This window comes from Dermacentor albipictus, chromosome 8 (genome assembly GCF_038994185.2).
Source record: "Dermacentor albipictus isolate Rhodes 1998 colony chromosome 8, USDA_Dalb.pri_finalv2, whole genome shotgun sequence".
Lineage (NCBI taxonomy): Eukaryota > Metazoa > Arthropoda > Arachnida > Ixodida > Ixodidae > Dermacentor > Dermacentor albipictus.
Window position 1 is genome coordinate 127,424,770 of NC_091828.1, and position 25,819 is coordinate 127,450,588.

The window sequence follows — 25,819 nt, forward strand, 5'->3', positions numbered from 1 at the left end:
ATCATAACGGCATTTATTGCACCTTTCATAGATCAATGCCTGCTAGCCGAGTTGCTATCCACAAAACATGCCGATGGGCGCGCGACAAACCGCGGAAATCCGACTCATCGCGACCGGATAGTGAGCGGATATGTTCGCCCCATGCTTGATCCCAATGCCTGGTCGTTCGCGCGTACGGTCACGCGAACGGTGGCGCGTTCGCACGAGTCCTCACGAGACGGTCTCGCAGAAGCATGGATCGGCGCACGCGCGGCACGTCCACGCTGCTTCCCCAACTCGAGCCAAAGAGGAAGAGCCTTCTCCTTTACGCGCCCAAGTAACCCCGCCGTGAGGCGGCGTTAGCAGCGCAACACTCGCGCCATCTCTCGTACTGCGCTTCAACCACACCGACCGCCGCGGGCCCCAGGCAACGCGGCGAAGCCTGATTACAGGAGATGGGAGCTATGCGGGGAAAACATATCAGGGGACGCGTGAGAGTCGCGCATCCCCACATTATATATATTTATTTATTTATTTATTTATTTATTTAGCAAATACTGCCGGCCTGTATTACAAGCCTTAGGCAGGAGTGGGGTACATAAGTAACAGGAACAAAGAAATCGTACATTGCAACAAAACAACGAGACTCGGCTGGAGTGCAAAACACAGTAGAATCAAAAAAACAAAACACTCGATTCAAAACGAATTGCATGTGTGCCCTATTGTTCACTCAGGGCTTGTAAAAACAAGATAACCGTTTCGGAACTGACCACGTTTCCAGGCAGATCGTTCCATTGAACAATGGTGCGGGGAAAAAAATGAGTATTTAAAAACATTTGTTTTGCACAAAATTGCGCCGACTTTTTTGGAATGATAGGAACGCGTAGGGCGGTGGGAAATGGGCTCAACTAGAATGCCTTCCTCTAGTTTTATTGTATTATGACAATATAAGTAAAATAATTTTAGTCGTTCGCGGTGACGTCGGATGTCCAACTGTTCGAGTCCTGCGGTGTGCAGCAGGGCTGTTGGGCTTATACTCCAGCTGTAACAATTAAATATGAACCTGACTGCCTTGCGTTGGACATTTTCTAGTTTCAATTTGTTACTTTCGGTCCAGGGATCCCATACTGCCGCAGCATATTCTAATAGCGGTCGTACATAGGTTTTATAGGCTAAAAGTTTTATTTCCTGAGTAGATTGAGCTAGTGTTCTCCTCAAGTAATGCAGTTGTCTTAGGGCTTTTTTTCGATATACGAGATATGTGCATTCCATCGAAGATCGGAGGTTATGTGAATTCCTAAGTATTTAAAGGTATTTACGACTGAGAGAGGTTTGTTGGCTATGCGATATGTAAAACTTAAGGGATATATATATATATGATAAGGATATATATATATATATATATATATATATATATATATATATATATATATATATATATATATATATATATATATATATATATATATATATGTACGACACAATGTTGTGTCCATAAAGTCGCTTTATAGGTACTTCTATATATAAATTAAATAACTATATCCCTTTGCTGTATCATACGCGATCAGTCGCAGCTGCGGCATATTGTATTTTTGCTCTGAAACATGCACTGCTGTTTGAGCAATAGACCATTACAAGATACATGAAATATGGGTAGCCTTATATTTTCTGTGAGGCCTGTTCAGTACCCTCAGTAACGTATAATTAACGTAAATTTACCAGACAAAAATGTATTGATTTAGAATTGTCTGCGCACGCTGCTGTCTCAAAGCTATCTCAAAACAGTCTGAAAACCAAGCCACAACTTATATGGAGCAAGTTTATCTGGTAGAATTCATTATAAAATCATGGAGAAGAAAGCCAGCGAGGTCCATTTCACAATAAATCACACCGTTACCTGAGGGCTAGGATTCTTTTTTTATGAATAATGTTCTTCCTCTTCCATGGAGGCAAAGCAAAATTGACCGTTGCTTGGTTAGCAAAGCGAGCAACTATGACTGATCCTGCTACCTATTGCTGCTATACACTATCCGGTAACCCGTGGTGTTTTGTGAAAAGTATAACTTGATTTAGCTCTTTCGTGAACATATTCGCCAGGGGAATACCGGTTACCGGAGGTATGTACAGCAAGCAACAACACTGGTAGCAATATCTTGCAGTTTGCAGTGCTGCAGTTTGACGAGAGAGCATCTAGAGCTTACACTGCCATGACATGTCATATTCTACATGACTGCTTGTGTCAAAATTTCGTAGCGACATGATCGTTAACGTCCAAACTTTTTGTGGGATCCCTTCGACGAGGGCAAGCACTAACGCAACGAAATGTTTCAAACGCATTGTAGCTGGACACCCCCTAATGCTGCTAATGCTGCTACCAGTGCTGTCGTGCGATGTGTGTAAACATTGCACAAGGCGTTAGAGCGGGCTGCCATAGAATAAAGAACAACATTGTGCTGCGCTTTGTGACGTCGTTCGACGTCATCGTCACACCGCTGGCTCCTGACGACGCCTAAAAAACTGGTGTGTGCTGTCCACGGCTCTGGTAAGCCGGTATTCCGCAAACGATTAAAAGCTTATGGACAAGTTTAATTACGGCGCTTCTCTCGTGGCAACAATTTGTTTATCGCCATCGCGAAATCAACGTATTCTGGAGTTGCCAAGCAACTATGGCGTCTAAATAGTCATCGCGTGAGGACGCCGCTCCAGAGCGGCTCCGGTGAGCGCTGCATTGTCGTCACTGCTTCGCGCTGCTGGTTCAGGGGCGAAGCCTGCAGCAGCGCACAAGCTTCGCGATCAGTTCACCGCTGTCGTCATCGATCACCATGTCGAAGCCATTGTCACTGTCTTTCCCCAAGTCATCTCTGACGTCATTTGCCTGATCGAGTGGTTCGCCGACAAGTTCACCCAACAGGCAGGAGCTGGCCTTGGATCACTCGAAAGCGTTGCACCTCCTGTAACCGACGCCGTTATTATTATTATTATTATTATTATTATTATTATTATTATTATTATTATTATTGCGATAGCAATTATATATGGACACTGCAGCCGCATTTCCGCCGTCGCCATGATATGTACTGTTCTTAGAATAAACTTTTTTTTTTTATGACGACCTCGAGCACTTCGTATATGCCACTTGGTCTGTGCTGGTCTTCAATTGACCACTTTAACGCCAACTTGGGTAGCTAGGTATCTGCTACTGAGAGCGTATCGCTCCACAATGTCGAAAAAGATCCCTCACATTTATCCGACGCTGAACGCAATCGAACCAACGTCACAAGGGTTCCTCAAGGACAGCAACTAGAAGCAAGCTTCGCAGCAACTAGGAGATGCATTAGCAGGCTTCGCCACAAATGCACTGGGCACGAGCCACTTTTCAATTATCGCCAACTCTTTAGCGAGCTGCACTACGAATGTACTGGGAATGTGCCGTTCTTCAATGAATATCTCGCCAACTTGGGTCACAGGGTATGTGCCACTGAGTGTGCGACAAGCGACGAGACAATTCTCAACGATCGCAGGCACTGGCGCACCACACTTCTCGGCAGGGCCACTAGACGACGCGGCGTGTCCAGAAAACAGTGCGACAGAGGAGCCCAGTTGTCACATGATGCATTTCTGAGAAGCATTGGCGCGCCATTGCATTCCGGAGGTCATGCGCAAGCTTCGCGGTGGCGACGCTTGGTGGTGCCGTGTTCTTAGGAAAGCGTGAAACAGGAATCCCGCTGTAGTACACGCCTGACATAACTCGTTTTGGCGGTGGCAATATGTAGTGTCGCAGTATTTACTTAATGCTGTCGCATTACTGTCGACAGTCATCGTGAGATGGGTTCTGCTGCTCATCACTGTGTCTCATTTTTTGCACTTTTTCCTATATGAAAGCTATTTGTTTACTCACACCTCATCGGCCAGTCGAACAGCCCTGATTGTGAACACTACCAAACGCCTGAAACGCTGGAACACATACTGTGCATTTGCCCAGCATATATGCTGGAGCGAAGGACGTTGGAAAGTTCCCTAGCCAGCTTTGGAAGGCAACCACTGTTGCAGGCAGCTATCCTCGGCCCACGGCATGACGCTGCAACTTCAATACGGGCAACTAAAGCGCTGTTGAAGTCTCTGCAGGACACCAAGCTAGAGGAGCAACTCCAGCAGGGCAACTGTCTCATATACATACGCACTCACCACTTGTCAGCATCATCACCCATCCCAGTACTTTCACTCCCTTTCCCTCCTCCACAGTGCAGAGTAGCAGACTAGAGCGCACCAGCTCAGGTCGACCTCTCTGTCTTTCCTGTGACTAAATTCTATCTATCCATACTCGCAAGTCAGTGCGTTCATTCTATGAATTGCAAATTTTTGGTCATATTTCAATATTACAACATTTGACGTAACAGAGAATACTTGGCACTGTGGTGTGCACACAGACTGTTGCCAGCCAAACAGTAGTAACCACAATACAAAAAGTAACTATCATGAGCACACACAATCTATTTACACGAGTGCCCCAATATATGTACATTTACACTTAAAATAGCTCTTTATGTATAAGCATTCAGACTCATAGACATTTTCAGAACACATTATATGCAGGAAAAAAATCTATTGTATTTCTTTGCACCTAAGATCCTGCTTAGAGATAAGGTGACCTACTTGGTCACAAGAAAAAAATTATGAGGTTTACTTTCCAAAGCCAAAACAAGATACATGAAGTCTTCAAATAAGAGTTATTCAGTCATGCACCTGCAATTGTGAGCTTTGTTAGACATTATTATTGCTAGAGGCACTTAACTGCTTCAAAAATTTTTTTACAATTAGCCCTCACAAATTGTGAAAGATTAGTCCAGCTAGAGCATAAAACAATGACACAAAAGCTGAAACGTTCTATTTTTCCACTGCACTGTGAAATTTTTGTCTGAGCCTTTGTGCCTGTTTACAGGACATGAGTAGCATTTCATATTGAAGTTTGTTTTTCTTTTTTTATTCTCTGTATGTTTAAGCAAAAACTAGTAGTTACCACTAGTACTACATGATCAATTCTCGTAGGATATTTTCTTTCGATAAAGAAAAGTGGGGCACTTTCAGGAAGTACATTGGTGCATTATGGGCACAGCTGCACGTTACTTCTGACGTAACATACTGGAACCTTAGGAGTAGCACACCCCACACTGGACAAAAAAATGACACAGAACACACATACACATGGCACTAATGAAGCAGAGGGCCTGTTGAACCAAAATTGAAGTCGACTGAGGTTGCACGTTGGGCTTGTTGGTAAGACATACTGAGGTCATAGTGCCCTAGGTGTAGCATACCCAGTGTCGGGTGCACTACGCCTAAGACCTCAGTACATTATACCAACAAGCTCAAGGTGCAGCCACCTTCTGACATGATTAGAAGTGACCAATACAAGCCAAGCAAAAGAAGCGTCAGGCTGAAGACAAAGACTTCAACAACTGGACAAGTGCCTTTGTTGAAATGTTGGCTCTGGCCTCGGGCAACCTTTGTTTGACCACTCCAAGCTTCCATGTTCCCTTGAAACTGTCTTGTTAATCAACATGACTAAGGTGTGTAAACATGGTCAGAAACAGTCACTAGTTCTTCCAAATGTGTCACTTACCATTTGTTTCTCAAAGACAGCATCTTTTATTCTCCACAAGAACAGATAAATATTATAGTGCCAAATCTGAGAAGAGTGTACACACATAATCACCAAACATTGGAAATGTGTGCAATGTCCAGAAATATGACTAACTACTGTGACAAATCAAGCAGCACTTTGTATGCCTGTACATATCTTAGTGTATTTGAAAAAAAGAATGTACATTCCAGATGTCATAGGGTGTCTCTAGAATGAAATAGTTTTATTTGTTCTGTATATGAGGCTGCAAACGAATTTCAGACATGACAGTGTTTTAACAGTACAGTAAATGTACAGACATACTGATTATCCAATTGTTTACAAAGATAGAGGATTTCCAGCAGCATCATTCTGTTATGGTTATTATGAAATCATTCTGTTATGGTGCAACAGAAACATGTCTTTGTTAGTTTATTAGCCTTATAGGAGGTCACCAGCAAAGAAGACATAATCAAGTTATAATGTGACTGTTCAACATGTTACAAGTATGCACAACCTTTTTATGGTGACGTAAAAGAGATAAACAATGGAGAACCGTATATAAATCAGCACAGGCCAAATGTAACATGACCTGAAATTTCACAGGGTATCAGCTATCAGTACAAGTACTCTTGGGACAGTGTGACGATACATGCAGAAGTTTGGCTTTAACTACGCTTTGATGCAGAAATAGGTATGCATAGGGATGCACATAAACATATACAGGAGGACTATCAGCAGTTCTTTGGATTCGTCGTTACCTCTACAAGTCACAGTGCAAATGACTCATGCGACTCATCAAGGAGCATTCATTCCACACTAATCATCCGAATGTCCCAATGGTTCTTGCACTACTGCACATGATGCATAATAAGATGAGAAAAATGAGACGGGGAAAGCAGGAGCCGTTTCAACAAGTGGACTTGTCTTCTTCACAAGTCCACTTGTCAAAACGTTGGCTCCTGCTTTTACCTTGTTCTCGTTTTGCTCATTGTTTTGAACTTCAATCTCCCGCTTTCCCCATGTTTTCTCATGATGCATAATAAGAACACTCAGCCAGCACAGCCTCCGTGTCTAATGACAGGTGCTCGGCAACCAACATGCCAATGAATGGGCATAGTTAAAGGACGGTTTCAAGGCTTAATGTCAGCCTGTCGGAATGTGAGACAGCCATTCAATAATCTCGTCCATGCCATAACCTGTCAAAGAGCTTGTTTCCACTGTTGTGATGTCCTGCGCAGCAGCACTAAGCACATCAGCAAGCCTCATCGCATCCTTGTACTCCTCCAATGGAACGGCCTGGTTGGCATCAATTTTGCTAAAGACCAACAAGAAGGGGACATTCTTTAGGTTTTGAAGGGTGAGCAGGTCCAAAAGAGTGACGTAAGTCTCGCCGAACTGGAACACGTTCGAAGAATCGGCCACGAACATAAGACCCGTGGCGTCCGAAGTCTGTTGGTGCAGAAATGGCACCATTTCACCGCCCACTTCGCGCACCTGACATGTTTTGTTCTTAGAAATTTTCAGCAGCGTCATGTTGACACCTATCGTCGGCCGCGTGTCCCGCAACTCGACATTTCTTCCCTTACCAGTCAGACGCTGCTGCAGGCATTTCAGAAGCGCTGTTTTGCCAGAACCCTTGGGCCCGACGCAGACGATCATCTTATGAGCGACGCGAACCTTCTTCCGATTCGAAGCACTTATAGAATCTTGACATCCGAACGTAAGAGCTTCTTAAGTGCACACAATAACATAAAATGCTCGTTTAAAAAATGCGAGTTTATTACTGCTTGCAAGGCGAAATTTCACATGAATTGGAAGCTGAAACGCTGCAGCCGTCAATCACGTTCAAGGTGTGACAAACAAGGTATTGACACAGCCCTGTAGAGATAGGTCACTTGTAGAGCACAATAAACTGCGCACGCTGAATCTGAATCACATGGCCCTTTTCCGAGCTTCGTAGATAGGATCAGTGATCAAGTGTTCACATTGATGAACTTCGGTCAGTCCAGCGTGGCAGATGTTCTCGCTGAATTATATCACTTGAAGCCATTACGTTCCGCCGCAACGTTTGATTCCGCACCACCGTTGCGCAAGATCTTTGCCTTAGCTGCTAGAATACACCGCGGGAATGTTTCACTACAAGTAATCCGTGCTTTCAGGTTAACCCTTCGTAATGCATCCTGCCTGTGTTAGGTCGCCTCCGCCAGTTTACCAATGTGGAATGTCTTGAGTTTCGAGAGGATGAAGTTGAAGACGCATTTGTGAGCCGCCTGCTCGCTTATAGCCTTGGAGGCATCTTTGCCGGCGTACCTGAGGATAGCGAGACCACCGGGGTGTTCATTCACGTACTTGGTGACGTCGTACACTTCCCCTCGAAACAGTATCCACGCGTCGTCCTTGGCGCTGTGTTTCTCCAGCTCTTGCCGAGCGATTGTAGTCATTAGCGGCGGCGGCGCAGTGTCGTGAAGCGACAACGTGTTGTGTACAATCTCAGCGGTTAAGCGGGTCGTGCGACAACCGTTGCTAGGTGCTCCACATCGTTACGATCGAAGGAGACAGGCGAGCGCGAAGTGACATTACAAGGAAAAATTGTGGAGATCTCCTCTTTGAGAGCATATTTTTTTTTTTTTTTTCTGTGGAGGCTGCCATCTTGAATGCCAATGTTTAGAGCCGACAACCTGAATTGAGCCTAAATAAAAGGTCGTTTTATAGTAGGTGTTCAAAACGTGTTCAAAACTCGCCGTCTATGACGTGTATCCGGCTCATACGAGTTTTTCCATCTCATTTAACCAGTAAAAAAATAGCCTTTAAGATCCACAAGTTGTATTAGAGAGGGCCTCTCTATGAGTGCTGGATTTGGACACTACTTCTTAGCCTCACAATAAGCCACCATGTATTAGGTATATTCAAGCAACAGACTAAAATATATTCAAAAAGAAAGCTTGCACAAGTAAGGCAGCAAAATTATAGGCTTTATGAAGTTGCGTGAGTTGGGCAGGTGCGCGGATGTGTGCTCATTTACATGTTTGTTGAATAAAAGAGCATAAGGGGTAGAGCACACGCCACATTTTATTATATATAATATATTTCATACAAATAATTTGCTGTTATTTGCAACCTAGAGCAGCGAATGTATCAACGAGGCAAACCGAAACCGCAACAATTTTTCAAATCTACTTTGTGGTCGTCTTCACATGTGACTGGAGTCAGAAAGCCAAGCCGCAATCCAGAAGCTCATATGTGTGTCGTTTGGTATCAAGTTTAGCGAGCGTGTTGTACGCCAATTCGGGTCAGTTTTTTGGGCTCGAAATCTTCGTGCGTGTTCTACTTTGCTCCGGGATACGCTTTTCGGGGAGAGGAGCATCCAACGAGTGACTTTACGCCAGTCCCGGCTTGTTATTCTCTGTCGCGCACACGATTTCGCGGGAGCTACCGCAGCGGAGAATGCTTCTGTTCTGGAACGAACCACGGTGAGTGCTGCTGCTCCCTCAGCTATCGAGAGCTCTTCTTCGATTCGAAGCTCGTGACAGCGTCTCAAAGGCTCGGCTAGTGCCGCTGAGCGAGCGGCTGCTGTTACCACGCGAGTCGCCCTTTGTTTATGGAGCCTGTCTAGCGACGTGCGATATTGGGCGGACGTTGCGTTGTGCGTTCACTCCGCCGTAGTCGTCACTAGGCCTATTTCGCACGACGGACGCGTCACTGACGCGTCGAGCGCTGCGACGCTCGTTTTTTCCGCGCTTTCTTTGTTTTCTCTTTATGGCGATTTAACAGCTTGTTTACGTCTCTCGCATGCCCGCAACGCGCGTCCTTCGGCGTAATAAGTTGCCGCTAATTTCTCCGCTGTTATTTCCCGCTTACGGCGCGCGCGGCTTGTATCCTCGGTTGGGATCGGCGTGTTTATTTTGGACGCGGTTGCGGCGGCGGTGATGGGACGGGCCAGGAGAGAGAAAATATTCTCAACCTACGTCACGATGCCGGCCGAAGCTGGAGCTTGGGCGAGCCCCTCGGCCATCTGTCACGAAGGCATGTGGGTTTTCTCGCGAAGTCTTCGCGCGACGGCGGCACTCCCATATCCTTGCCGATTCGGATGCAGCGGCTGCAATCTCGGAGCGTCTGGTCGCGTGCGCCGACAGTCGTTTACATATTTGTGAAACCTCTGGGTGGATCTCCGCATAAATGTGCGCCGCTTATCGTGACTTCCGCTCGATTTCTTTATTATGTTTGGTCGTCCGGTGCCTGTGCCCGTCTGAATTGCCTCGATCGTTGCTTTCTTTTCTTTTCTTTTTCTGCGTTCGCGGGAAAGTTGCGAGTGTCCAGAATGCGTATACAGGAAGCAGCTTAGCGCCTTTCAGTGGCCGTGAAAGTAAACCGCTCGCGGCGTTGTGCGTTCTTGGCTCTCTTGTGAAGTAATCGCGCGTGCAAATTAGGTTCCCAGTCGCGTTTCTTGCGCAGCGGCAAAGGAGATTTTGTTTCTGTTTTCATCTTTCTAGCAGGTGTTTACGTGGAGTGCTCGTCGAACTTGCTATCCGACGGCTGGATTAAGGTGGCATGTTATTGAACGTCTCGGGAGATATTCTGATATTTTTGAGTATCGGTGCTCAGTGGATATCATTTGTTATTCTGGATGCCATGCGAAGTTTTTTAATACGCACCGAGAGCAGAAAGCCTTGAGTCTGGTTTGCGTACCGTTGGTTTTCGATGACACGCCCGGATGTTTGCCACGCTACGATCGCTTCGGAATTCCTCTTTTCAAACGACCATGATAGCGCGCTTTATGTCGAACGTGTTTCATCTTCAGAGGAAATATTGTCAGTTACAGTTTTCTGAACATTCTGCGGTACGAAATGTGATGTGGTGGGGGCACGATGTTCTACCTGCGGGTCGAGAGAAATTCGCGCACGCAGACCCTTGGCCGTATTGTGTGGCATTCTGCTTGTAAGTGCAAAGTCGCGGGTTCGCATCTGGCTGCATTGTGAAGCTCCACCTTTCAGGTAGTGAGATTCTCGTTGATATTAAAGGACACTATATAACAACATAATTTTTTTTTAAGTGGAATGACAGACCGTCCATTACGACGTAAGAATTACAAACGGTAACTATTTCGAAGGAAGTTATGTATATTACTTGCGCTACGAGCATTTTCTTAATAATGGCCTACCAACAAGTTCACATTGTCACGGTGGTGAAAATGGTAGCGTTACACTGATAAACGCAATCTGTGCATAGATGCCCCCTCCCCAACAAGAAAATAAATGATGCTAATAGGGAAAGTGTAAACGAAGAACGGCATTGCTTCATTGGAAGGATCCGGAATATTGTTGACGGAACTATCTATTAGTTGCGGTAAATGCCGACCAGTGAACTGTGATCGCGCTTATGTTCGTGTTAACAATTAAAAGGGCTGTCATGTGCAGTGACATCAGACATGACCAACCCTAGTTCTCACAAACAAATAAGCGAGTTCAAAGCTCCCTCTTGCAAGTAGTGATCAACCTTTCGTTTTTCTTCGTTTTTTCGTCAGTGCAAAAGAGGCCTGCGCGAAGGCTACTACTGTACAGGCAGGTTGAAAGTCAACGCGCGTTGTGCGACGTAGTGCCCTTCCGCAATAACTCCCAGCGTTCAACTGCACCACCTGACTGGTTAAAGGTGTACGTAGAGACGCAGCATTTCTTACTGAATATCATTATTATTTGTATTAAATAGCGGATCAAGCTCTCTACACCATAGAAAGAATGCTGCTAAGCGTGTGGAGTGTCCTAAATAACCACTATGGGTCTTCCTGCGAGCCGGTTTCGTTTTCGTGGAGACGGGGGCGTCGTGATGTCACTGGCACGCTCCGTTCCTGGGATAGCTTTGACTGTCGCACGTGACTGAAGCGACAAGCAGCGCACGCAGCCTTTTTTTTTTTTTAACTCTGAGAAATCTTATTGTCCACATTTGTTTAGTCCACTGCAGGACGAACGCTTCTCCCAGCGACCTGGTGGCCTGTTGCTAGCGGATTCTAACTTGTGCCTCCAAATTTCCTCTTTCTCGGTTGTAGTGCGCTTCCCTTCCCTCGGCACCTATTATGTAGCTCTAATAGAACCACTTTTTCTCTGCCCTACACATTACGTGGCCTGCCCAGCTCTATGTCTCCCTTTTAATTTCAACTAGAGAGTATCGGCGAACCTTTTTTGTTTGCCATCAAATTCACGCCGCCGTCTTCATGTAGCCTTACGTTGCGCCTTTCATTTTTGGTTCCATTTCACCATACCTGTTGGTGTTGCTACGCGACGTGAGCGAAAAATGCTCTGTCATGACAATGCCGATGACACCATCTAAAGGCATCTTGAGACCCAACTCGGCATTATATCTTTCCGTATATCCATAATTCATTCTTGCTAAGTGGCATACCATTGCGTGCGAGAAGCGTGTGATGTGTTTTTACAACTTAAAGCACGTTAAAAAGGAGGCCGTCTACATGTAATTTTAGTACTATTTACGCGTGTGCGTGGGTATATAGTAATTTTTGAAAACGAATCGAATATAGAACACTTTTCGAATAGTTCTCCAATAATGTATGAATCGGCATTTTCTCAATTGTTATTAAAGCTTTGTTCGCTTCTTAGTAGGGTTACAATGTTAGCAAGTTCCTGTCGATACATTGTGTATTTTAGAGTTTTTGCCTAAATGCACAAATGGAGCATTAGCAGCCAATGAGCGGCTTATGCGGAATTCTTTGTTACCATGAAAGATGTAACGTGCTCCATTATACGTATGATTTCTCTTCGTTTGTGACCACTACGTCTGGTCGCTGTTGTGAAGTTTATGGCAACTTCACTGCATTTTTATATTTGGTCCCGCGCAGTAGGCGATTGGAAGGAAATATTGGAAAACTATGAAAAGAATTTTCGTGTTCATGAATAGCGACTGATGGATTCTAATACGGAATTGAATGGGGTAATTTTTTATTTGTTATTGGGAACTTCCGAATATTCGCACACCTCTATACTCGCGGACAACTTTCTGTGAAGGGAAAGCTACGGAGGCAAAGTGCGCACAAGTGAGAGCGCTTCTGAAAAGAGTTCCGTGTTTTCAGCCACGTCAGTTTAAGCTGGGAAAGAGAAAACATAAACAGCTTATTAGCAACAATTAAATTAGATGAAACACTCCACTGAATGTAAGCGTTATTTTGCGGCTTTTCCCTTCCGCGTTCGGGCAAACGCGAAACCGTCGCACGTGGAAGCTGCGTCGATTCAGCCTCGGTTCCGAACGAACAAAAGCACTGTCAAACCCTGCCGGACTACTTGGCGCGGTAACACATATGCGCAGAAGCTCCGCCCCCGTAGCTTTCGCTTCATTGCCACAGAAAGTTGTCCGCGAGTATAGTACTATACGTCTAAGGCTTTAAAGCACCAGGTGTTGCGTTTAACGGACACGGCGAGTCCCGCGGGAAAGCTACTCCTATCATTGGCGCCAGCACTGGTCGTTGCACGCTGTTGAGATTTTCTATGATGTACTTGTTTTGGGCGAACGTTTCTGTTGAACCGTGTCAAGTTATTTGCCATGAGCAGAAAGAAACTGGACAGCCCGTATCTCAAGTCAAACAGCAGTCGCATGACTTAAGTCAACGTAAGTACAAGGGTCCTGATAAACTCGACAGCGGCGCCGTGAAGCGACGCCGTCAGACTTGATCACGTGATTGCTATTCCGCTCAAATCGTTAAGCACCAATGGTATCATTGCTGAAGCGCTAAACGCTCTGTGTATCCTCGAATACATTGTCTCCGCTCCTTGTCGGCGTGAAAAGATCATACGAGTTCGTGAGGCACGGGTGCTGATAATAAAATGTTGAAAGCCAGCTAAAGCCGTACGCGACTTTATTCGCGTGTACTTAGTGCAAGCTGGAAACCGGAACACGAGCATCGCGTTCAGGCTGCCAGGCTGCGACAGGCGAATGTTTTTGGCATTGTAGTAGGAGTAGTAAACCGGTAAATAAGGCTACTACAATACCAAGAACACTACTATCTATAGCGCAATAAGAGGCTCGTTAAGTCAGCAGGGGCGCAAAACACGTTAGACAAGTGGCGCCGGCGCCGTGAAGTTCCAGCACCAGCACGCCATTACGTCATGAATTGTGATGGCATGTGCCAAAGCCTATAGTTAATTGTTTATGGGTAAACATGGACTGTATTGTATTCTAAAGGTGATAAAGATTCCATCTTGCAAGTTTCTGCGATTCTGTACTGATCTGTACTGTCTGCCCCAAGAACAGATATCGAATACGAAAAAGTACGCTGAAATCCGTGGCACGACACTAATGGACTGGCGCTTGGCTTTCGGCGCGAAATAATAATAAAAAGACTGAGTTTCGGCTTTGTTTTTTCTCTTCCCATAATCAACCTATTGTCGCGAACTTAACGTAAATGAAGTTTTCAAGTACTTTTGCAGGCTAAAATTTCTTTAGTGGTTCTCTTTAGGGTCTCATTAAGAGGAAACTGGCTCGAGCCCAACTGCGATGCCGCCTGTTCATATACATGTAGTACTCATAAACGTGTTTCTCAGGTAATCTCTAGGTCGATTTTCTGTAACTTGCATTTGAGAAAAAAGGTCAACCCTAGTGACTGTAGGAAGCGAAATCTTGATTTAGGGCCTGAATGCATAATATGGAATTTGCCAAAACTGGTAAGCTCGAAAAGAATATAGAAGCACGAAGTTTACAAATTCGTAACTCTGCCCCAAGAACAGATATCGCAGTTGTGTTAACTGCATCCGTTAGATCATCCAAAGCTGACAAATTTGATATATCAATTTATATCTTGCGAGCATTTGTTACATTGTTTACGAGTGTTTTGCAAAAGTGTTACTCACATATAAGTGGTCAATTTGAGAGCCACGTATAATACATCATTTAAAGAACCCGAGGTGGTCCAAATTTCCGGGATCCCCCACTACGGCGTGCCTCGTAATCAGATCGTGGTTTAGCAAGATCGTGGTAAGAGCAAGCGGGACGTGTACTGGTGATAACCGAGGAGCAAGTGTACTTGTCCCCTGATAAGTTAATTTACAAAAGCACTTGACATTGCGTTTGTCATTCGTGGTGTATTTTTGTTTTTTTTTTATGTGCATCAAATGTCTTCTTTTTTTTTTTTTTTTTTTGTCAGGTCGCCTGTGGCAGATGGCACAATTCGAACCCTCTAACTAAATTACTTCTTGAAGCGGGCGTTACTTCTACGAGAAATCAAATGCGTTATTGAATAATGAACACAATTATTCTAATTAACTTATTGATTGTTACCTTATGGCACATATTGCAATTTACGAATTGTAGCTTGTGAGTTCGCAAGGCGATACCACTTGGAATGAATTCTCAATATGACGCCAGTTTCGAGACATTCATCTTGAAAGTGCGCGAATTCGAGATGTTCGTTTTCAAAGCGGGCAGGCTCAATCAAGCGTAGTTGGAAAGACACAGAAAATTCAGAGACTGGCCTAGGCGCACCGTACCGCTCAAGTGCTCTAGGAATATGGACGTCTTCAAAATCACGGACAAATTAAACGTGAACCAGAAATTGCAAAGTGGAAACATCAGGTGGAATATAGTTACTCGAGAGCACGATATCGCACCGCTACTTTTCCGACCGCCAAAGATAGCATAGCCATTACATTAAGCGTACAAGCCGAAATCACACGTTGGCGAAAGCAAAAACTAACCAAGGCATTATGTATAGTTAGCCGTAACTTGTTAGTATATCACTTGCGCTTGACAGTCTGTGGTTAGGTCGTGTTACGGTGTAAGGACTCCTCCTTCATTGACTCAGTCACATTGCTTTTGATGTTTCGCTTCGTAAACTATGCAAATTTCGCTGTCTGAATCTCTTCGTTAGAGCGCTAGGCAGGGTGCCTGTCTCATTTCGTTTATGATACATAGGTGCTCACCCGTAAAACGTGTGCTCTGGAGGGTAGAGAGCTGTATTTGCTCGTGTTTCTCATAGACGTGTCGTGTAGTATTCTGTATTCTGCGTGCGCTGCGTTGCTCCCTTTCACGATTATTTAGGTCTGCAAGGCAGTTACCCGAAGCACGATGGCCGAAGATGACGTTTTTTTTATTATTGTTTGAAAGTGTTAAAATAATGACTAAGCCGCGTAGCAGTTCCGCTATCTTGTTCTTTTTTTTAACCATAATGTTCTAAGAACCATAACCATAATGGTTATGGTTCTTAACCATATGGTTATGGTTATGGTTATGGTTATGGTTATGGTTTTTAACCATAATGTTCATAAGAAAGGCGCAAAGCACGTGCACAACACATTCAATCAGCCTACTCTAACAACCATAGGTACAACACGTACTACACGGACGCAGCTCTGTATGCAGACACGACCGGGCAGCGCTACCAAAGGAGGTACGCCCTGGCAGTCGTGAACGCTGTCAGCCAACAGCAAATTACCGCGTCGGCCACGGCGGGATCCCCAGCCTCGGCTGAAATATTAGCAGTGGCGATCGCACTCGCTCACGCGGAGCGTTCGCAAAGGGACTCGGTCGTGGTCACGGACTCCCAGGAGACATGTCGCATGTTTCTCAAGGGGCACGTGACTGCGGCTAGCCTCGCGATAATCCCGAAATCCTTCAACCACCATCATCGCCTACTCTGGTGCCCGGGCCACGCGGGGGTACAGGGGAACGAAAAGGCTAACGCGTTAGCTCGAGGGTTCACTAACCGAGCGACGGCGTCCTCTTCTAACCCCATCCACCCGCACTACCCATCACAAAATTCCACCAATTTAAATGCCAAAGACATCCTTGCTCATCAGCGTGGAGTCCGAAGAAAATACCCGCCGCCTCACCCACAACTTAACGGGGAAGAGGCCGCCGATTGGCGTAAAATACAGACCGGGGTGTTCCCCCATTTAAAATTGCTAAACGCCATGTATCCCACTCGTTATAGGGCCAACTGTCCTTGGTGCGGTGGCATACCTACCCTAATGCACATAACCTGGGAGTGCACTAAGCACCCTCATAGGCCAAACACCAGTAGGACAATGGAGCGGTGGGAGGCACAGCTCGCCCGCTCCGATCTGGCAGGACAAAAGTCCTTAATTAGCCAGGTCAGGCAGGCGGCAGAGGCCAGTGGGGCCCTGGACTGAGAGGCTCCGACCACCCCTCCTTCAAATCTTTAGAATCACAATAAAGTTTCTCTCTCTCTCTCTTTTTTTTGTTTTTAGTAAATTGTACTTCCTGCTCCGTTACTAGCTCGGGCTGCTAAGACCTCACTGATCTTATTAACAAGCCGTTGCTACCTTTTGGTTCGTAACTGGCGCGAACTTTTATTCACCGAGAGTGTGTAATAAAGCGGGGTGGCAGTCTCATTTCGTTGGGCGTCGTCGCAAGCCTGTTCCTGAAGCGTGGCTCGTAGATCTCCCGTCCCGGCAAAGGACGCGATTAATATAGAGTGCTCGGCTCCCGTGGGAAGCCGGGCTCGGGCCCTTTATTAATTCCGTTAGCCGGCCTGTCTGTGCCCCCCTCTGCTAAGTGGCTGTTAACCCGCTCGCCTGGCTCGTCTGTGGCCGATGCCCTGTCCATCTTGGTCGTGTCGTCTGCCATCCCCAGGCGGCTCCCACCCGCTCGCGCGCGAATCTCACTTTGTTTTCATTTCATTCACGGGGTTTAACGTCCGCGGGCGACAGTGGGGCTGTGATAGACGCCGTGTAGTGAGGGTCTCGTAGGTTTCGCTTTGACTACCGGAGGTTCTTCGTACGCGCAGCTGAATCTAAGTACGCGGGCGATTTCTTGCGCTTCGTCTCCATCGGGAAACGGCCGTCGCGGCCTCCGAGATCGCCACGGCGCGCCGTTGTGGTCTCGGAGTCCACGCTCGTGCTCGACCGTTACGATGCCATTGCCACGAAACCCCCCTATTGGGCTTCTTCGATTTTCGGAGTTCTGGCAGCCCGCTGGGAGCCAGACGGCAGCCAGCTAGTTCCGGTTCTGACAGGAAGTCACGTGGGCTGGGATCCCAAGACAACCCGAACCTGCCCGAAGTTTGCAAAATCGAACGCCGGTACAGCTGGCCAAATGTAAACATGCTACCAGCATGGCAGTGCCCGTCGAGGCCGACGCGCGCTCGGCGTAGTCGGCCCATTTGTGCGTTGCCAGCTTGAAAATATATATTTGTATTCAGGAATACGATCACTTTCGCGCGATTTCGCGCGACTCGGCGCAGGACGCGTACTCGGCCAACCTCGCCTTACGCAGTGCAACAGATGGCCTCCGACGAGGCGCATGACAAGACGCGAAATCGTGATTGTTTACTCGAAAGCGATAGCTGGAGGATCCCTGCTCGCAGCGATCACGTCGACCACCGGCGACAATGATGAGTTGGCGTTGTGTCATCGCAAGACATGAAAAAGCAGGTTAACGGGTACGTCTCATACGCATAAAATTTCGCGCCGACCTCTTTGGGCTTCGATTTCAGAAAGTTTGTTGTGGCTGATGGTGCTTCTCATTTAAGGAGCTGGGGACGCGGCTGGCGCGTGAAAATGCACGTCGCCTGTGACCAGTGAAACGCTTCACACGAAAAACAACATTGGTCGCAATCATGAGAGCAATAAGCCAATGTACGTGTGTCTAAATGTACCGAGTGCAATCAGTAGATAGATAGATAGATAGATAGATAGATAGATAGATAGATAGATAGATAGATAGATAGATAGATAGATAGATAGATAGATAGATAGATAGATAGATAGATAGATAGATAGATAGATAGATAGATAGATAGATAGATAGATAGATAGATAGATAGATAGATAGATAGATAGATAGATAGATAGATAGATAGATAAACTTTATAAAAAGAATAATCAGAAAATCGCTAATGGTCGGGGCCCTTAGTCCAGGGCTCCGCTGGCTCTTGCCATCTTCTCCGCTCTCTTTATCAGCTTGAGCTGGTCGTCGAGGGCCGAGCTGGACAGCAGTGCCTCCCATTGCTCCCTCGTGGTGTTCGTGTCTAGGTGTTCTATGTTTTGTAGTGTGCACTCCCACGTAATGTGGTATAGGGTTGGCGTGGCCCCACACCATGGGCATTCGTCTGTGTAGGCTGTGGGGTGTATCCGATGTAATATGTGTAGGTTCGTGTAAGTGCCTGTCTGGAGCCTACGCCAGGCAGCGGCATCTTCTGTCTTTAGATTTCGATGGGGTGGTGGATATCGCAAGCGACGCCCTCTGTGGTAGTTAACGATGGCTGAATACTCGAGGTCGACAGGGTCCGGGTCTTCTGCAGCCGGCGTGATGAGTGCTCGGTTATGTACGAATCCTCGAGCTGCTCTGTCGGCCTGCAGGTTGCCCGTGATGCCAGTGTGGCCCGGTATCCAGATGATGGTTTGGGTGGTGAAGTCCTCAGGGTCCTCCTTAAGTATTCGTGCTAGGATTTGTGCTGCAGGTCTTCCAATTCTTCCCTGTAGGAAGTTGCGGCAGGCCTGCTGGGAATCCGTAAGGATCGTCAGTGGTTGGTTTGCGCGTAGGCCCTCGCGGATGGCTAACGCGATGGCCAGCTCTTCGGCTTCCGTGATCGTGCAGGGGCGGGTCGATGCCGCGGAGGTAACGTTGCCTCGGTGGTCGCATGCCACTGCCACTGCGCCCTTGTTGTTCGTCCCATACATGGCGGCGTCCGTAAAACGGGCCATGGTATTGAACCTGAACGCTTTCTCCATGTACTGGGCCCTTGCTCTCCTCCTGCCGGAGTGTAGGTTAGGGTCCACGTTGCGTGGTATCGGGGCAACGTGAAACCTGTCCTGGACGTGACGAGGTATTAAGCAGGTTTCTTGGGTTCGTGTTGTTATTGCTGGGAACCCCAAGGTTTGTAGGACCTGCCGGCCCGTGTGAGTCCGCGCTAGTCTCTGTTGTTGCGAGACGTAATGGGCTTCTGTCAGTTCGCTGAGGGTGTTGTGCAACCCTAGCGCCAATAATTTTTCAGTCGATGTACTCATCGGCAGGCGGAGAGCGGTCTTGAATGCCATCCTCAAAAGTGTGTCGGCCTGCTTCGTCTCGGACTGTGTGAGGTGGTAGTAAGGCAGGCTGTATGTCATTCTGCTCACCACCAGACTACTGACCAGTCGGAGGGTGTCCCTTTCCTTCATTCCTCTGTTCTTGGATGTTACGCGGGAGATCATGCGTGATATCGCCTTGACACTGGCTTTGAGGAGTGTAAGGGTGTGTGTAGCGCGCTGGTTGGACTGCAACGACATGCCCAGCACCCTCAGCAATGGCTTCTCTGGTATGAGGCCCCCGTTTAGGCGTACCTCGAGTCTTCTTGTTGGGTCTGTGGGGACTGCGTGGTTACCCCGGCCTCGCCAGACTCGTAGGAGCTCAGATTTTTCGGGCGAGCATTGTAGTCCCCGCTGGCTGACGTATTCTTGGATTAGATTTGCTGCAGTTTGCAGGCGTTCTTCTTTTTCAGCGAGGGACCCTGTTGTGGTCCAGAGTGTTATATCGTCTGCGTAGATTGCGTGCCGCAGACCCGCTACGTCCTGCAGTTTGCTTGCGAGGCCGATCATGGCGACGTTGAACAGCGTGGGAGAGATGACAGCACCTTGTTGTGTTCCCTTGTTGGGAGGGTGGTACACTGGGGTCTGGATCTCTCCCATCTTCAGCTCCGCCGTGCGGTGGCTCAGGAAGCTCTGAACATACTTGTACGTTCGCACGCCGCAGTTGGTGTTGGCCAGCCCTTCTAGGATTCCTTGGTGGCTGACGTTGTCGAAAGCTCCTTTGATGTCGATTGCTAGGAGGACGTGTTCACCGCAGCGGGAAACGTTGCTGAGGACTTCTTCCTTGATTTGGAGTAGCACATCTTGTGTGGACAGGCCTGCGCGGAAACCGAACATGTCCGGCAGGTGTTTGTTATCTTCCAAGTGTCTCTGTAGTCTCGTGTTTATAATTTTTTCGTACACCTTGCCGAGGCAGGAGGTGAGCGATATGGGCCTGAGGTTTTCAATTGCCAATTTCTTGCCCGGTTTGGGGATCATAATTATTCGTGCGTGTTTCCACATCGCCGGTACCGTACCTTGTTCCCAGTGTTTGTTGAGATAGGCTGTGAGCGCGGAGAGAGACTTGTCGCTCAGGTTTCTGATCATCGAATTTGTGATCTGGTCCGTACCCGCCGCTGTGTTACGGGTGGTGGCTGCGATAACCGCTCTCATTTCATTTTCGGTGATAGGTTCGTCCATTAGCGGGTTGGGTTGTCCTGTGTAGGGTGTTCTACATGGTTGTGTGGGAGTGGGATCTCCATAGCACTTGGTCTTGATGGCATCGATGATGTCTTGTTGGCTGCCTGGGTAGGTGTGTAGTAACCGTTCCAGAGCCCTGTGTCCTTCTCCTTTGGTTTTGGTGGGGTCCAGGACTGCTTTGAGGATGTGCCACGTCTTCGCCGTGTCCAGCGTGCCACCGAAGGAGTCACAGAATCTATACCAGTTCGCGGAAGCGAGTTGCATGGCATATTCCTCTGCTTCCGCTGTTATTTGTGCTATGCGCGTCTTCAATTTCCTGTTATGTTTCTGTTTTTTCCAGCGGCGGGTAAGGCCCCGTTTCGCATCCCACAGGTGTAGTAAGTGGGGATCCACCTCTGGGGTCTCTTCCGTTCTGGCGATTTCCTTTGTGTGGCGTTGTTTATGTCGACGGAGGTTGTCGCACCAGTCTTCCAGATTCGTGATTGTGTCGGCGTCCTGTTCTTGGGCTTCCCTGATTTTTCGCCAGTCAGTGAGTTTAGCTGCCTGCGTAGGCGTCCAGTCTGTAGTGTTATGTTTAATATGAAGTGGTCGCTGCCTAGGTTTTCGAGTGTGTTGAGCCATTCGGCTCGAGTGGTTTGAGTGATGAAGGCGAGGTCGGGAGTGGTGTCGCGTGTTACGCTGTTCCCTTCCCTCGTCGGTATGTTCGGGTCTGTGATGAGTGTAAGCTGACACTGTTCAATTAGTGTTTGTAGCTGGAGACCCTTCCAATCCTGCCTCTGGTACCCCCACAGGGTGTTCTGAGCGTTGAAGTCGCCCATGATTACCAGGGGACTGTCTTTAGCGAGGCGGAGGGTGTCCCCAAAGAGTTTTCCTATGTTTGCCCGCCTTTGGCTAGGGGGGCAATAAATGTTGAGTACGAAGGCGCTCTGTTTCTGGTTGCCTTTGTATATTATTTCGAGAAGTACGTGTAGTACGTCCACGTCGTCTATGGGTTTGTGTTGTATGGTTGTGATGTTTCTGTCTACTAGTGTGGCTACCTTCCACTTGTCGTCTTGACTTGTGTGATATTCTTCGTAGCCATGTAGTGTTGGTCGGGTACCGGGCTCTTGTAGGGCTATGACCCCTGGTGGTTTTGAGGAATGAGCGATCAATTGTGCCAGCAGCCCTTTCTTCCTGCGGTACCCACGGCAGTTCCATTGCCAAATTTCTAAGTTTTCTTTGACTTGCCTGTATGGTCTAGGCATTGTTGGACGTTGTGGTCGGTGATGTTACGATTTGGTTTGGTGCTGCTACAGGTGTGACCTTGTAAAGGTTCTGTCGTAGTGTCTTTCGTAGTTTTACGGAGTGAAGCTGGCTCTTAAGCTTTCTGTCTACAGTGGCTTCCATATGTTTTATTGCTGCATCTGTCCTTTGTATTGCAGTCTGTGTTATTTGTTCCAACTGGGCGCGTGTAGCGTCCATAAAGGCTTGCATCTGGGTGCGGATGGCATCGACATGGGTTTGGAGGTCAATGATGTCCTTGTGTGGAGCCGCCTCTTGTGGTATTTGTGTGAGCTGTGTCACTTGTTGTTTGAGTTGTCTGTTTTCTTGTGTGAGTGTCTGTATCTGTGCGCGCATGGTGGCGAGTTCCTGTTCCAATTTCACCGATGGTGGCGTCTGTGGTTTTTTATACGAGGGGGAGGCTACTGCTGCCCAGCTTACCTCGTGTTCTTTACTGGTATTCCTCTTGACTGAGGCTTCCTTGGTCTTTCGGTGGTGTTGCTGGGGCCCCTTGTCTTTGAGTACCCCGATGGCTGGTGCTGCCTGCTGTCCTTGCTTGGGCGTCGACCGAGATCGCCGTCTGGGCGACCGAAAGTGAGACCGTGGGCGAGAACAGGAGCGGGACCTGGACCTGGACCTCGGGTTGGAACCGGACCGAGATCCGTAGATGCTCGGAGACTCCGAGTAGTCGAAGTCGGAGCCTTCCCGCTCGGAGCTGAACCATCGCGGACGAAGGTCAGCCGCCTTGGTCGAGTGAGTGACCGGGCGGGGCTGTCGTTGGGTTTTGGGTGTGGTGGTGGAGGCAGGCTTCCATCTGGGTGGAATGCGTTTGAGCTTGTTGTTGCACTCTGTTGCGGCGGTGAGATGGGCCCCTCCGCACAGGGCGCACTTCGGAACACAAGTGTGTCCGGCGTCTGGGTTAATGTAGTTGCAAACGTTGCACGCACGAACCGTTGGGTTGGGGCAGACGTCTGGTCGGTGTCCGGTGATTCTACAGATGGAGCAGAACTGCCTTGTCGGCTGGTAGTCTCGGCAGGGCATCTCCCCCCCATAGTAGTACACAAATCTAGGCACCTGTGGTCCCTCGAAGTGGAGTAGGGCTGTCTGGGATTTTCCGAGCATACGGGCCCGCACGATGCGGACTCCATGTGTGCGGACCCGAAGATTCGCCATAAGCTCTTCTTCGCCGGTGCCTGCGTCGATGCCGTGTACGACACCTTTAAGCAGGCCCTCGGGTGTTGAAAGATACACCTTCACAGGGTGTGATCGTCCGTGAAAGGTGAGGCTTATAATTTGCATGAGGGTGGCCGCCGTGGCCTCGTGAGGTGTGCTCACGATGATGATGTTCGAGCCGTGTCGCAGGCGGACGATGAAGTCGTCCCCCTTGCAGGTCGGGGCACCTCCGGTGGCTTGGACGATCGCCTTGGCCACTTGGTGGGTCTGTAGTTTTCGAACGATGAGGCCCGGGGTCGGTCGGATAATGACTTTCATGTCAGTGCGCGGGAGTGGAGGCGCGCGTCGGCGAGGCCTGCTCGTTGCAGCCGCGTCTTCAGAAATAGGTGTTCCGGCTCCGCGCTCTTCGCAGGTAGCTTGCGACGTGGCTTTCGCGGCGGCAGCTGGCGCCTGAGTTAGAGCTAGCCCTAACGGTGTGGTTTTCGATGGCGGGGTTTGCCCGACTGGATCTTGCTCACCAGTGGATTGTTGTTTTTGCAGGCGGCGTTTCCGATGAAGGGAAACGACCGTTTGCCACTGGGATTCTTGATTGTGGAGCTGCTCCGAGAGGACGGGAGACGGCCCGGGCAAGGCCTCGTCAGGCAGGGGTCTCGGGTGACTCTCGGGTACAACTTCCATGGTTTCGGTGTCGATGGGTTGGTGGGCAATGGTGCCTGGGTTCCCCGCGATCGTAGCGTTCCGGGCTGGGTCGTCGCCACAGCTCACCGTAGACACGGTGGCTGCTTGCGGGTCTCCGAGCTCCCGCGCGCCAGCGTTCGGCGTTAGGGCTAACCCTACCGTCGGCGTGGCCGAACGAATAGGGCTCTCGTTGGTCTTAAAACTGCGGCTCACCGAAGTTCGGCTCCGTTGAATCCCCTTGATGTTGGCAAATATTCCGCTGATACCGGTGGTACCAGGAGATTTTGGGCGCTTGGGAAATTTGAAATCACGGAGCCGATGCAAAGCACGTCTGCACGCTTCGAGCTTCCAGTGCAATCAGTGTATTCTTAGATCAACGGCCTGCAGTTCGAACACATGTCGGTTTTGAGCTGCCACCCAAGCATACGATGGAGAGACGGAGCGAACACGGGCTAGCTGCAAAGCCTTCGCTAACTGCAGAAAAAGGAGATACCTCCGCATGCATACGCGAGATATGTGAAAAGGAACGCCACCAGTGAAAGACGAACCCAAAATGTACCGCAATGTGTGAATGAGCGCCTACAGCTTGCGTGGAACACGATGCAGATAACATGCACGCATGAGAGCGCGGCGTGCTGATCACCGCCGCGAAGAAACAATCAGGACACACACACACACACGAAAGCTTCAAACGGTTCACCACGGCTCGTATCACACCGCTTCGCGATGCGGAACGGAGCGTTAGCACCTAAAATGATAACGCTAGAAGTAAGGAAATCCGAAGATGACCGTAGACAGCTGGCTGAGCGAGGTAAGTTTAAGTCCTCAAGCGCCCGCGTTGCAATCCGCGAAGTCCCCGTAAAGATGTCGGCGAGCGCCCATCGCCTCTTTTAGTCGTCTGCTAGCCAGAGAACTTCCAGAGAGCAGCCAGACCAAAATCGTCCTGGCAGGTTCTGGCAGCCCGCGGGTAGCCAGAACCGTCCAGCGCGAGCAAAACGAACGCCCGGCGGAAGTGCGTAGCGCGGTGGGCGGAGCAACCCGAGAAAAACGAAGACGCTCTGACTGGCTCTGGCAGCCCGCGGGTAGCCAGAAGTGGAAAATCGAAGAAGCCCATTGACGGGTCTGCACAAATTTTCGAAGAGTTTTTCTCCACTTAGTAAATATTGTAAGTGACCTGTGCTACGTGGTGTCTGTGTATATATATCAGCTTGTATTTGTGTAATATTGCAGTTCCGATTTCAGTAAGTGTATACAGACACTATATTTCATATAATCTGCTTCATTGTTCTTGCGCCTTTTTGAATATTTCTTTTTGCGCATAATTTTCGTATATAATATGGTTTATAATTAGTTTAACTTGTCATTGGGTTCATTGTAAGCATAATTATGCACTGTATTAGAGCACGCATTTTGTGTCGTGTTTTAGATTGTATAACTAGAATTTTCGGCATGCCTGTTTTATAACCGTTTGGGTTATGCGCTGACACGGTCAGACTGTACGATGTGACGAGACTTATAATTAAGCAATGTCCAGCACGGCCTTTCTCTTCTCGCCACGTTCAGTTTGTTCCCTGAAACTGAAGCGCAAGCAAAGTGAACCTATACGGGGCCTGGTGTCTCGGCTGCATATATTTCTTATCTGCCGGTAATAAATTAACTGCGCCCGAGTTAACGTTGCAGAAATCCGCGCCGTCACGTCGAGCTGGTGCGGGAACTTGTGGGGTGCATCGTTGCGTAGCAGTCAGCGCTTTACGATTACGAAGGCGCAGTGCATGCTAATATAGTTGACCCTTTTACTTTTTAGTGTCAATTTAAATGGGGGAAAAAGAAGTTGAGGTTATGAAATGCTGTTTTACCGCGCCAACCGCCACGTTAGAATTAATCGTTAATGTCTGCAACGCGAACT

At 48.1% G+C, this 25,819-nt stretch overlaps 2 protein-coding genes across 3 annotated transcripts in view; one reads left to right on the forward strand and one right to left on the reverse strand.

Moving 5' to 3' along the window:
- Positions 1-5,817: 5,817 nt before the first annotated feature.
- LOC135921878 (ADP-ribosylation factor-like protein 16) lies at positions 5,818-7,796 on the reverse strand. The gene has a single exon (XM_065456280.2). The coding sequence runs from the start codon at positions 7,259-7,261 to the stop codon at positions 6,746-6,748; it is 516 nt and encodes a 171-aa protein (XP_065312352.2). The 5' UTR covers positions 7,262-7,796; the 3' UTR covers positions 5,818-6,745.
- A 1,026-nt stretch (positions 7,797-8,822) lies between these two features.
- Positions 8,823-25,819, forward strand: part of Rab40 (RAS oncogene family member Rab40) — a 49,843-nt gene continuing 32,846 nt past the window's right edge. For both annotated transcript variants that reach the window (XR_010570670.2, XM_065456304.2), the window contains exon 1: positions 8,823-9,072. The gene's annotated coding sequence lies outside the window, so the exon portion shown is untranslated. The remainder of the gene's footprint in view (positions 9,073-25,819) is intronic.